The 13,634-nt window shown below is 41.6% G+C and overlaps 1 protein-coding gene across 1 annotated transcript in view; it reads right to left on the reverse strand.

Annotated features, from left to right (window-relative positions):
* Positions 1 to 711: 711 nt before the first annotated feature.
* Positions 712 to 13,634, reverse strand: part of LOC136845743 (F-box only protein 7-like) — a 61,961-nt gene continuing 49,038 nt past the window's right edge. Inside the window, 2 exon segments of the mRNA XM_067115979.1 lie at positions 712 to 1,010; positions 1,013 to 2,301. Of these exon segments, the coding sequence (XP_066972080.1) occupies positions 949 to 1,010; positions 1,013 to 2,301 (1,351 nt within the window). The 3' untranslated portion in view covers positions 712 to 948.

The following is a 13,634-nucleotide window of genomic DNA, read 5'->3' on the forward strand; positions in this document are numbered from 1 at the left end:
ATGTACAGAGGGCGTGTGGGTCCACGTCAACTCGAGATCTAAAGGAATTGCATTTCTTACCCCCTACCCCGGGACACACACGCTGGGGATAGGAGGGTTTAGATGATTTCTCCATTGTTAATGAAAAAAAAAAAAAAAGAAAGAATTTCCACCAAAAAGAAGAAGTATAGCTGTCAGGCAGAGAGCGACGAAGAACAACGTCCAGAAAGCAAATTGGAATGTTTACATCCCCGACAGTAGTTAACTGCCTAACCACCTTTTTTCAAGTTCAACGGCCGTTTCCAGCCTACACCTGAAAGTAATCCCTAATGTACAGGACTGAGGGTTTGTATATTGTGTCAGAACAAATTATAAATCATAAAGTTACAACATTTTGGAGCTGAAACAACAGTTGGTAGATAAACAAAAAATTTTTTATAACTACAGTATTACCAGAGGTGCTGAAGGTCCCGGATGCATGATTCACCAGGTGATATTTCTTCTTTTGCGGAGTATGCCTAAGAACTGCTGACCATAGGGTAGGTAATTGTAAATTGTGAGGTTGTGTTAAAACAAACATGTACGATACCTAGATACTGTTACATTAGAACACAGGTTGTAAAACAAACTTAATGGCCAATTTTATTAGAAACTGAATGAAGCAGCTTGAAATTATCCTTTGAATGATGATTCAATAATCAAAACTTTAAAAAAAGAAGTGTCAACCATATATTTCTATAAAGAGCATGAAAATATTGCTTCTTTCACCTTTTTTATTTTCAAATTGTAACATCAAGAATCAACATTTGAAAATAAAATCTCAACTGTTTATCATGCTCTGTACTTTACAAGTGTAAAGTAATATAACTGAGTAATTTATGAATGTCCTTTGCAAATAGAATTTTACTCTATCCTGCTCTGTACAATATCAGCATAACAATTTCAAAGGATACTGAAGTTTTCTACAGTTCAGATAAAATCAAATCTTGGTCCTCTAGGATTTCTTGGTTGTGGAGGCATGAACGGTGGATTGAAGGGTTCCTAGGACCAGGTCTCCTGGGGAGCATACCAAATGGATCAAAGGGGTCAGATAAATTTGGGAAAGGGTTGGGAGCAGGAGGAATTTCTCCGCCAAAGTAAGGACCATCTGGGTCATAAAAGGGATTTGGTGTAGGGTGAGGCTGGGGAGGATATGGAATAGGCCCTCTAGGTCGTGGAATTTCTGGGTAGTAAGGCACAGAAGGATAGGCAGGACCAAAAGGTGGTCGTGGTGGCATCATGCCAGGTATAACAAACTCGCAGCCTTCATCAGCCAACCGTTTCCATTCTTTACGACGCTCTATAGCCTCTTTATACTTGGCTTTCCAGTCAACAAGATGTAAATCTGTCAAAGAGTCATATAAATTCCTGAAATCTCTTTTGTAAAGCTTATGCCACAATTCATTGTCTTCCATTACTGACAGCAAACGTTTGCAAGTTTGTCCCAATTTGAGTACGCTACGAGGCCCTAAAAAAGATGCAACATTTAAGAGTAATTCATGAGGCATTCCAGCTAAATGCCAAGGTGCAGGTATCCCAAGGGTTTGATGTGCTGCAATCTGTAATGGATGGAGAATACAATCCCTAAGAGTGCGTGACAATTGTGCCACTTTAACAAGATCAGTTGCTGGTACCACAGTTTTTGATGAATTTTTTACATAGTCACCAACTTTCAGCTGTGTCATGATTGCATTTTCTTGCTGAGGAAAGCTTGCTAATACCTGCTTCATCTCACCCATAGTTACAAGAGCCAAAGTACACTTAAACTCAGAAAAAGAATGATGACAATAATGGAATGTGGCAACCATTTCCTTCCATCCAGGTGGCACCTGGAAATTGTCCTCCAAACGAAAACCACATTCCAGCATAGTGAGATGGACTACAAGATTAACAACCTGACTACCTGAAGATGGGGTGCATTGAGTGAATAGCTTTTCAAGAGAAGGTGATGGAAAGCCATCCTTCACTTCCAAGAGAGTCTTTTCTGTTCTTGAAGTTTCTTCGGACATCTTTGCAGAAGAATTTCCTGTTACTGGTTTACTTTCATCTTTAATATCTCTTGATGATGATGATGATGATGCAGAAGTTCCAGGTGATGGCTCACAATTCTTTTTTTGTGTATGTGTTAATGTAGATGATGCTGTTGTCGCATCATTTTCCTGTTTTGCACATGGCTGTATGACCATCAACATATCCCCAGGAACAATACCAAGACTGGAAAGTAAGTCATCCTCACTGCCAAGAAGAGGGTCTGAACCATTTAAACTGAAGGTTAATGGTTCCCTGTAGAGAACAAAATGATAACTGTTTAGTCTTTCTTTTTTATTTCAAACAAATTATCTAAAAGTATCAAGATTAATATATGTTGACATCTAAAACTACAAAAATCCTAAAAAAAAAAAAAAACACAATGATGTACAACAGATAAAATATATCCATACTGTCTTTGTGAATGAAATTTAGTGCCATGAAGCCATATTAAATAATGCCAAATTATCATCAGTATTTCAAAGCACTAAGCAATTTAAAAAAATAAAATGCAAGTTTTTAATATTCACCAATGTTTTAAATAACTCAAGTAATAAGAAAAATGAAGGAATTCAAAAGTGACAGCTCTTACCCACAAGTAAATTACTACTTTATATGAAAATGAGATGTACTGTATTTAGAAAAAGGGAATATGAAGAATTTCACCAACTTGATGGAAAAGTTTAAAAAGAGACAACCATATTGAATTCTAAAGTTTTTATGAGGTGGCAGATTAGTGACTGTTAAAGCAGCTAGAATAAAGAAATTTTCATAATAAAATTTATTATTTAGACATTACTGTTAAAGATAGCTTATGTATCTCCACGCCGGTAGTCAAATCAGCATTCAAAACAAAAGAAGATCAAATGGCTGACCTAGAATAACTGCCAAGTACACCTGTTCACCAGGTGTTTTGAATGTTTAGCTCTTGTCAGAATTCTTCTTGACATCCCAATAAGTAGTGGGGAAGTTGGGTAGGGCCCAATAAGTAGTGGGGAAGATGGGTAGGGTCCAATAAGTAGTGGGGACGTTGGGTGGGGTCTACTTTATCAGTTGGTAGGTATCCAAATGGTAAATTTTATTATGAAAATTTATATTATTTGGGATGAATCTTACCAACTATTAGAAGATAGCTGATTTCCACACTCAGAAGAGGATGGGGGGTAGTGCAGCAAGACAAAATCCGCTTAGCCAGTTGAGCTAAAGGTTTATTACTTGAAACCCAAAACATTCTTACCTGACCTGGAATCCTTTTTGGATCTTACTGCTGCCAAAGTTGGATTTGATTCAGGGACCAAGGGTCTCATATGTGTGCAGCAATAGGCAGCCTTGCAAAGAAAACCAACTTAGCCAGAATGAAACAAGTGGCATGAAGGCACCCCTGTACCTGGGTCCAAAAGCCCCAAAAACGACAGTTATCTAAAACTGAATACAGTACCTTTATGATATAATGGTACGTGCCAATACCTTTATGATATAATGGTAGGCATGTATACAATATATGTACCTTTGTACTCCCCAAAATATCACAACCCGAGATTTAAAACAAAGAGCCTAAAAGACTGCTCTTTTTGGTTCAGAAAAAGAATTTACCTGGTACTACTAGTGGATTAAGGGCTTTACCATTTTTGGATGAGATTCTGCGTACTTAAGGTAGTGAGCAGCAAAAACTGAATTTCACTTCTTGCACTGCATTAATCACATCCTCAAGCAACAAATTTATCATAAAACTACATGAAGTTGCAACTGCTCTTACATTATTAATGTTTACCTTCAATAAAAGTAAAAGATATGGAACAAGTTTCTCATGCACTAGCCTAATCAAATACAGTATGTCACTGAGAACATCATGTTCTTTGACATATCAATTATGTCACAGAGAACATTGTGTTCTTTGACATATCAAAAACGTCACATAGAACACCGTGTTCTTTGACAAAGATGTTTTCTAAAACCATAAAACAAAAGATTAACTTGCCTCTTCCAGGCTTGTCGTACCTAAATAAATTTTAACTGCCCTAACAGGAGAGAGCAGTGTTTCCTTGTCTTTTCCCAACCAAAGAGATTAAATTTGGAATTCTTAAAGGTCTCAGTAAAAACTTAACATCATTCTCAGCTCTAAGGTAGAAAAGATAAAATAACATTCCCTTTACAACATCCTGAAGGAGAGTGCTTGCAATAGACATACTCTTCAACTGCTGATGGTGCTGTAAAAAAAAGTGTTTCATAGTAAATACTTCAATGGAACTCATTCCAGAGGTTCAAAAGAATCTGCAGATAAAGTTTTAGAACTTCATCTAAATTCCAGAGAGACTGATACCGAGTTCTGGGGCTTCAATCTCAACTGATCTCGACACCTTAAGGTGCTGATCATTAGTCAGATCCAACTGCACATGACACAATACCGAGGAAAGCTTGGAACTATAATCATTAAAGTAGAAAGCAAAAACTTTTACTATATCTAAGAAACTGGAGAAACTTTGATGTTTACAGGGGTGTGGATGCTTCAAGTTCCTCTAGAATGGCACTCTGAGCAATACATAAACTGCTGCTTCTGATATAAGGCAAGGTTGTTTCTCTACTTGATTAAGGATAGAGTTCAAGAAATCTTTGAAAACCCCCCTATTGGGAAGAGACAGTTGACTGAAGTGTGTGATGCGGAAGTTACAGGAACCACATAGAGTTTGGTAGTTCAAGTCGATCTTTCCAACAGAAGAATACGAGAGAGATCTACCGAGACAGCTATAAAGTCCGAAATAACTTCCTTTTGAGGCTACTGTGGCTCTATGGGAGTCATTGAACAATTCTTGCATTCACAATTTGTTCAATACTTCCTTAGATTAGATATGAAGAAACATATCCACTGCTCTAGTCTGAGGGCCCTGAAAGGAGTAGTAGGCTGCTTGTTCCTGTTCATCCATGTGCTAATAAGTCTACAATTGAACACTCCTTCAATTCCACAGCAAATGTCAGACTCGCAGATGTAATGACCACTTCTTAGGCAGAACTTGTCCTTCCTGAATCCTCAACTACCAAAAACATTGTCCTTCCACAGAATAAGCTAGAGAACCATTACTATGTTTATTTTTGCTCAAAGAACAGCTTTTTCATTAACACACACAGTTTCTGACAAGGTGTTTGCAATGTAGAACTCTTAGGGATAAACCTACCAGGAATCTTCGATGGTCTTTCCACCACCCTAACGTCTCTGTAAGGTTTACAGGGTGTAGTTTCAGAACCTGGTGACAATTATGGTTCTGGATTTACTTAAAAGCTTAATGGAAGTTTGCTGTAAGTTGCAATCTGCTGTGCCAAGACTGCTGAGTAACTGTGCTTGATTATTCTGACAAATTCTCCAGTAAAGCCATGTTTCCAAACAAAGAAAGCCATTACTGTGTAGGAAGTTTCTCAAAGGGCTAAAATTCTCAAAGAATAAAAAAATTGCCTACTTGTCTTCCAACAGAAAAGCCTGCAAATTGCCAGAGTCTATCCTCATCCTCAGACAAAGAATGGACTGAGATGGAGTTAGGGAAGTCTGCTGAAACTCACAATGCACAGAGACTGTGCCAGATAAAGCAACAGATCCTTGGCCTTCGGAATACAGTTGACAGATTTGGCCAAACTGAACCAGTTGACTTAGTAGAAGAGAATTCTTGCCCCTAAAAGATAACACCCTCCTATGTGCAGCAAATTCTTTGTGAATATTTGAGGTACTGTACATGAGCCAAAACAAAGTGCCTTGAACAGGAATACCCTCCCTCCAAATACACATCAAAGGAACTTGTGCGACTGAGGATCTACTGGTATGAGGAAAATGTATCCTGCATGTCCAATTATTATTATTAAAAAAACAGTTTAACCTGACCACTGAGCTGATTAACGGCTCTCATAGGGCTGGCCTGAAGGATTAAAATGAAATGGTGTACCAGGTCTAGGCCATTGGCCAATCACTGGGATTAAATGAATAATGACAATGAAACTTTAAAAATAAATATGTATGTCCAATGAACCATCCAATAGTTCTTTTGGAAAATCACTAAAACCATGCTGGAAAAAACCATGAGAATGGGGAAAGACACATAAAGTTGTTCAGTCTCTGGTTGCTTATGGCGCTACAAAAAGTTCTGAAGTAAAATCCTGGTGAATTACCAACACCTGCTCCATTGCATTCCTCTCTGCGCTAGTTCGCTGGTATAGTGGTCAGTGTAGTGGCATGCCACTCAGATGTTGCAAGTTCACGTCTCCCCCAGGGCGATGAAAAATCACTGGCTCTGTATCATGATCAGTTACTGTTGTAGTGTGGGGTCTGCAGTGGGAGGTTAAAACCAACATCCTTTGGAAGTTTGAATTTCAAGTCAATGGCCCCTGTGTGCTTGTCCCAAGTGGACAGGTTTCATCTACTGAAATAATAATAATAATTACAACCTCCTACTAAACAATAAGATACTTCTGCTGGAGAAGATACAAAGGAACAGCTATAGGAGACAATGCCAGTACACGGGGGAACCTGGTAGGAATCATAACTCTCCTCAGTACCTCCACCACCCAAGGTTCTGCTCCTAATCTCTCCCAAACATGCCAAAAGACCTACAATTGAACTCCTACCTGAGGGCTGAACAGATCCCCAAAAAGTATAAAAGACCTGTGAGAAAGAGGTACAACTTTATACCAATATAGTCTCCCCTACTACCTTAAAATCAGTCAGATCTTACCTACCTAACCTAACTTAGGGTGACATGCCCTGACCTGGCAAGGGGTTTTGCCCTCCTGGACCCCCCAAAAAAGGCGGTAACCTGTCTAAGTCAGCGACTGGCGGGAATCAGGCTGCGCAACTAAAGTAAAGTTTTACCCTATAAGATTCTTTCTTGCTGAAATCCTGCTGTCACTGCAAACTCTCTAAGCTAGTGCCACAAATATTCTAAACTGGCGCCACTAATGCACTAAGCTGGTGACACAACCTCTCTAAGCTGGCGCAGAGAAGAGGTGATCATACTGAGACAGTTCTGTAAAAGATAAAACTTCCGCAATGTAAACAGATCTGGGCAACAAACTCCATCTCAGCATGTTCAAAGCACTCTGTCAGTATCATGAGTACATCTCTTCAAAGGAACAAGATAAGCAGGTAGCTCTCTTCGACTCAAAAAAAAAAAAAAAAAAAAAAAAAAAAAAAGCTCTTGACTAAAAAAAAAAAAAAAAAAACAGGAAGACAAAAGCTGGCAGACTTAAAAGACTTATGAAAGGCACTCTAATTAAAGGAAAAAGCTTGGGTTTCTTAAATACTTAATGGGTGCTGAAATACCCACAGATTATAGAGACCTATTCTCTACATGGCCTCTTTCCTCTACTAAATGAGGATAAAGCAAAGCACAATGCTCCAGCAAACAGCAAGAAACCAAAGTTGATTCCTCCAATTCAAACTCTTCTTCTCCCAGAGGAGGAGTTGAGGTAACAGCAGCCAACTACCCGCAACGAATGTGACTCCACGAAAGGGGAGACTGAGGGAAATGCAGTGTCTCACCTGAGCTGACGCAAGTTGGCTGAGCAAAAGATGAAGTGCCACCAGGTGCCAAAGAAAACAGGAAATGTTGGGAGGAGCAACAGTGACAAACGACACTCCAGCCTCGGCCGAAAGTGACACAACAGACTCGAGCATTCTCATACAAAACATCCTTAGAATGAAAAGCAGCTAAAATAACATTTAGCCTGGAAACAACAGAAAATACTGTAACCGTGGTAGGACTGGGCAAAGAAACATTACTAGAGGCAGAAAGAAGAAACTCACAAAAGCCAAAGATACATTTTGAGGAGAGAGAGGAATAGCAGACAAGGATTTAGACTGAGAAATAAATTTGGAAGAGATTGGTTCAACAATCGATTAAGTCAACGTAACATCAGAATAAGTACAACTCACTACAGAAACATTATTATTATTAAAACCAAAACCACTGTCTATACCTATATTAGTCCTATAGGTGTTGTAGATGACATAATGCAAAAACAGAAAACAAGCACAACACCGTACAGGAGAAAATCAGCCAGAAATCATCAAAATTATTACTATTGCCAATTCATGAAGTCTGCATAAGGACACAGCATGAAGAATTCTGACAAGAATGTAAACATTCCAGCACCACCACGTAGGACACAGGTGACTACAGAGACAGTCTTAGTGGGTTAGCCAAGTTTTTTTTTTTTTTAAAGCCAATGCACCTAATGACGCAAAGATATAAGCTAACTTTAACAGTGTAAGATTCATTCCAAACAACTAGTACTATAGGTGCTAACATCACTACTCACGAATGATGATAGAAGTTGAATATGGTGTAAAGAATTACGTTTACCAAAATCACAATTTTTGAAAGTAAATTGTATTTTTCCTAACTATACAAACCTGAGGTCCTTTACAATAAGAATTGCTTTCAGTGTAGGCTGGAAACGGCCGTTAAACTCTTGAGCAAGGTGGTTAGGCAGTAACTACCGCCAGGTAGGCAGGAATACCTGCCTGCCCGGATGTAAACATTCCAGTTTGCCTTTCAGTCCAGGTTTAGACTGAGGGGTGGCATGAGATGGACAAAATATGTAATGTAAAGGACCTCAGGTTTGTACAGTTAGGTAAAATATGACATTTTTATTCTAAAATAATGTTTAACACATACTTACCTGTTAGTTACATATAGCTTTAGTCTTGACGTCACGGCAAAATTTCAAAACGCAGCGGCAGCGCCAGTCCGAATATCGGGTGATCGCCCTTACCTGCCCTCTGTCGGGGTACTAGAACTATTCCAACATGCTTCAGAATAATTTGCCTACCTGTCCCCGTGGGGAGGAGGGTGGGCTTTTGTATATGTAACTAATAGGTAAGTATGTGTTAAACATTATTTTAGAATAAAAATGTCATTTTAACACATACAACTTACCTGTTAGTTACATATAGCTGATTGACACCTTTAGGAGGTGGGGCAATGACAGCTAAAAAGAGTTGTTGGAAACATTAAGGTTATTAATGTAGAAAATTTCTTAGTTCCTCACCTGCTAAGGTAGCTGATTCCACAGTTACTGCCTCAGTAACATGCTATCCTTAGAGCAACCGCGGGGTATAATGACCTGGTCGCAGATTGCTTGCTGGGTATCAGTCACCTAGACATGGCCGTGACAATACCACAAGTATGCCCTGCTCAGGCGCAGCACAAACATCATGAATTACAAAAGGGGTCACCCAACACCAAAGAAAAAGCATAACCATAAAAACCAAAACCAACTGTGGGGTAAAACTATCCAACACTTACCCTCACAGACAACCGTAAAAACCTTCACACTCCAAAAACAAGTAAGTAAAGGTAGGTTAATCCTCCTTTACCCCTTTACCCATTACCGTGCCAGATACAACAAAGGGCCCTAACGTGCTGCACTCATCAAACACTGTCTGCACTTTACAGAGAGATAATGCAAAGCAAATACAGACTTACATCTCCAGTAGGTTGCTTGCACAATATCTTGAAGGGAGAGGTTCCTTTTATAAGCGAGAGAAGTAGAGATAGCCCTCACTTCGTGAGCCTTCACTTTACACATTTTCAAATCATTCTCTGAAATATTGGAGTGAGCTTCAGAAATCAGATCTCTAATAAAAAGGACATGGCATTCTTGGACATCGGTCTAAGAGGGTTCCTGACCGAACACCATAAGGAATCTGAAGGACCCCTAATATCTTTAGTCCTTCGAAATAATATTTCAAGGCTCTGACTGGGCAGAGGAACCTCTCCTGCTCCTTACCTACCAATTCCGACAGACTCGGAATCTCAAAAGAGCGAGGCCACGGGTGCGAAGGGGTCTCGTTCTTGGCCATAAAAACAGTTTGAAAGAACAAATTGCTTTTTGAAGCAGAGAATCCTACTCTCTTATCCAAGGCGTGGATCTCACTGATTCTCTTAGCTGTAGCTAACAAAACTAAAAAGAGGGTTTTCCTCGTAAGATCTCTTAAAGAAGAAGAATCCATAGGTTCAAATTTCTCAGACATAAGCCACTTCAGGACTACATCAAGATTCCACGAAACAACTTTAGCATCTGACCTCTTAGAGGTACCGAAGGATTTAATAAGGTCCGTTATATCTTGGTTATTAGAGATATCCAAACCTCTGTGACGAAAAACAGTAGCCAGCATGCTACGATAACCTTTAATTGTGGATACAGAAAGGTTCTTATTCCTGAGGAACAAAAGAAAATCCGCAATCTGCGTCACCGAGGTTCTGGAAGAGGAAATGTCATGATCTTTGCACCATGAACGAAACATATTCCACTTGGACTCATAGACCTTGATCAAGATGGTCTTCTGGCTCTAGCGATGGATTGAGCCGCTTTCTTGAAAAAATCCTTTGCTTCTGAGTAGACATTCGATAGTCTGAACGCAGTTAGCCGCAGACTTGACAGGTTTTCGTGAAATCTCCTGAAGTGGGGCTGTCTGAGTAAATCTACTCTGTTTGGAAGGCTCCTCGGGAAGTCGATCAAGAGATCCATGAGAACTGGGAACCAATCCCTGGAAGGCCAGAAGGGGGCTATCAAAGTCATCCTGGTGTTGGAGTGGTGCTGAAATTTCCTCAACACCGCACCTAACATCTTGAACGGCGGAAGGCGTAAAGGTCCAGACCCGACCAATTCAGTAGCATTGCGTCCGTCTGGAAGGCTGCTTGGTCCGGGACAGGAGAGCAGAAGATTGGGAGCCTGTTCGATTTGTTCGTCGCGAACAGGTCTACCAGAGGTTGACCCCAAAGTCTCCACAGCGACTTGCACACTTCTTCGTGCAAAATCCACTCTGTGGACAGAACCTGGTGCTTCCTGCTCAAGGAGTCCGCTCTCACGTTGAGGGCTCCCTGAATGAATCTTGTTAGGAGCAGAATCTTGTGCTTCTCTGCCCACAAAATGAGGTCTCTTGCTACCTCGCTGAGGAGAAAGAATGAGTGCCCCTGTTTTTTTATGTAAGACAACGCTGTGGTGCTGTCTGAATGAACCAGAACTGTTTGTCCCTGTACGAATGGTAGGAAGTGCACGAGACTCAGGTGGATTGCTTTCAACTCCTTCTTGTTGATGTGCCATTCTTTTTCTGTCGCATTCCACAAACCTGAAATTTCTTTTACACCCAACGTCGCTCCCCATCCTACTTCTGACGAGTCTGCAAACAGTTCGTGGTTCGGGTTCGACGGAAATAGAGAGAGACCTTTCTCTAATTTTCTTCGATCTAACCACCACCTTAGATCTTCCTTGATAAGGTCCGAGATTGGAAAGGAGAAGGAGTCTGGAAGCGTTTTCCTGTTCCATTGCTCCCTGAGGTAGAATTGAAGGGGCTCATGTGAAGTCTCCCCAGGGAGACAAACTTTTCTATTGACGCCAGAGTTCCCAGGAGGCTCATCCAAGCCTTTATGAACAGGTATCCATATCCAGAAAGTTCTGGACTTTTGCGAGACAGTCCGAGATTCTTTGATCTGACGGAAAAGCCAGAAAGGAACTGTTTCAGTCTCATTCCTAAATAGATCCTGGATTGTGAGGAGATAGGTGAGACTTCTTCCAATTGATTAGAAGTCCTAGCTTCTGTGTCAAGTCGAGAGTTACTTGCAAATCCTCCAAGCACTGAGGCTGAGACTGGGAACGAAGGAGCCAATCGTCTCGAGATAGAGAGAGATCTTTATTCCTCTGAGATGAAGAGCTTTGGCAACAGTGGACATAACTCTTGTGAATACTTGAGGGGCTGTGGACAGACCGAAGCACAGAGTCCTGAACTGATAAGTCTTCTCCTGGAAAACGAAGCGAAGAAACTTCCTGGACGCTGGATGGATCGGAATGTGAAAGTAAGCGTCCTGCAGATCTATTGAGACCATCCAATCCTCGGACGAAGAGAATTGAGGACGGATTGCGTCGTCTCCATCGAGAAACTGGTTTCTCCACGAAAAGGTTGAGAGAACTCACGTCCAGGACTGGTCTCCAGCCGCCTGAGGCCTTTGGAACAAGAAAAAGGCGGTTGTAAAAGCCTGGAGAGTTGACTTCTTCCACGATCTCTATCGCTCCTTTAAAAGCATGGAGTCTACTTCCGCACTCAGAACCGAGCATTTTCTAAGTTGCTGGAATATGCTGTCAAAGCTAACGGTTCTGTTGCAAGAGGGGGCCTCTTGAGGAAGGGGATAGAATATCCTTCCTTTAGCACGGACGTGGTCCACTGGTCCGCTCCGATCTCCTCCCAAATTTGCCAGAACTGCTGAAGTCTGGCTCCGACTAGTGCATGGAGGACATGCAGATCACTTTTACTTGAGGGTTTGATAGTCTTGGAGACAAATCTTGCTTTGCCCCGAAACGAGATACTGTACGGGTGAGGGGCCTGCCACGAAAGGGCCTATCTTGATTAACTAGAGGACGAGTTTGCGCTGGCAGAGAAGGTTGAGGAGCTTTTGGTTTCCGAGTGGATTGCGCCAAAAGGTCCTGTGTGGACTTCTGAGTAAGGGATTTTCGACACTTCGGCCACAAGTTCTTGAGGGAAAAGGTACTTCTTATCCAGAGGTGCGAAAGAAGAGCCGATCTTTGAGTCCTAGAAACTCCACGAGCGACAAAAGAGCACCAAAGTTGTCGCTTCTAAGAACTCCTAACGTGAAGATGGAGGCTAACTCAGACGCACCGTCACGAATCCCTTTATCTAAGCAGGACATAACAGAAGAGAAATCATCGAAATGCGCGGGAAAGACCAAAGACTTTACCTTCCTACCCAAAGCGCCAATAGTCCAGTCCATAAAACTGATGACTTCCAAAACTCTGAAAACGTTCTTCAAAAGGTGGTCCAACTCTGAAGGAGAGAAGAAAATCCGAGCCGAGTTCATCGCAGAACGACGAGTAGAGTCAACGAGACTGGAGAAGTCTCCTGAGAGGAGGCAGAAGCTCCCAGAGAGAAAACTTCCCCAGTGTCGTAGCAAGCCTTCGTCTTAGTAGAAAGCTTGGAAGGAGGGAAGCAGAAAGTGGTTTTCCCCTGATCACGTTTGTCTTCCAACCAGGAGTTCATTTTCTTTAATGCCTTTTTGGCTGAAATAGAAAGCACTAACTTCATAAAGGAAGAGGTAGGAGGCTTGAGTCTCTTTTGCGTACTGAGAGAGAGGAAGCCGGAGCCGCAGGTGTAAAATCCTCAGGAAAATTATCAATAAAGAAGCGAAGAAGCTTCTTATAATCCGAGCGAGAGGAGTCTGGTCCCAGTTCTACAGGAAACTCTTCCACAACTTCTTCCTCAGACGAAATAGGAGAAAAACCTTCCGCTTGCACATACACATCTTGTGAAGGAGGAGTAGGAGCCTGAATAAGAGCTTGAGGAGGAGCCTGAGCCTGAGTAGGCGCCACAAGAGGAGCCTGAACTGGCGCCACAAGAGGAGCCTGAACTGGCGCCACAAGAGGAGCCTGAACTGGCGCCACAAGAGGAGCCTGAACTGGCGCCACAAAAGGAGCCTGGGATGGCGCCTCACCTGGCGCTACCTGAGGCGCTTTGAGCCTGAGAGAGCGCTAAATCTTGAGGGAGCGCCTGAGCCTGACTAGGCGCGTACGAGCCTGATCCTGAACCAAAGGAGGAT

This window comes from Macrobrachium rosenbergii, chromosome 14 (assembly GCF_040412425.1).
Source record: "Macrobrachium rosenbergii isolate ZJJX-2024 chromosome 14, ASM4041242v1, whole genome shotgun sequence".
In the NCBI taxonomy this organism is placed as follows: Eukaryota; Metazoa; Arthropoda; class Malacostraca; order Decapoda; family Palaemonidae; genus Macrobrachium; species Macrobrachium rosenbergii.